The following is a 314-nucleotide window of genomic DNA, read 5'->3' on the forward strand; positions in this document are numbered from 1 at the left end:
GGCGGTGCTTACGTTTCCCTGCTTGGGGCTGAAGCTGAAGGGGTCCCCCCCGATCTCCTGCATTTTCTCCTGTTGATCCAGCCTGTGCAAGAGGTCCTGCAGCCTCTCGATGTAGCTGATGGCGCTCCTCAGGATCTCCACCTTGGGCAGCCTCTGGTTGGGGTTCGCCACAGTCCGCCTTTTCAGAGCCTCGAAGGCTTCGTTGATCTTCTTCAGCCTCCTCCTCTCCCGCAGGGTGGCTGCTTTCCGTCTGTCCGTGGGGGCCGACTTTCTCTTGCAAGTTTTACAAGCCCAGATCAAACACTGGCCGGGGC

The 314-nt window shown here is 59.6% G+C and overlaps 1 protein-coding gene across 1 annotated transcript in view; it reads right to left on the reverse strand.

Annotated features, from left to right (window-relative positions):
• Positions 1 to 6: 6 nt before the first annotated feature.
• MYF6 (myogenic factor 6 (herculin)) overlaps positions 7 to 314 on the reverse strand; it is a gene marked incomplete at its 3' end in the record, with an annotated part of 512 nt that continues 204 nt past the window's right edge. The window contains exon 2 of the mRNA XM_009698449.1: positions 7 to 306. Within this exon, the coding sequence (XP_009696751.1) occupies positions 7 to 306 (300 nt within the window). The remainder of the gene's footprint in view (positions 307 to 314) is intronic.

The sequence above is a fragment of the Cariama cristata genome, unplaced genomic scaffold, assembly GCF_000690535.1.
Source record: "Cariama cristata isolate BGI_N322 unplaced genomic scaffold, ASM69053v1 scaffold42934, whole genome shotgun sequence".
Classification (NCBI taxonomy): domain Eukaryota; kingdom Metazoa; phylum Chordata; class Aves; order Cariamiformes; family Cariamidae; genus Cariama; species Cariama cristata.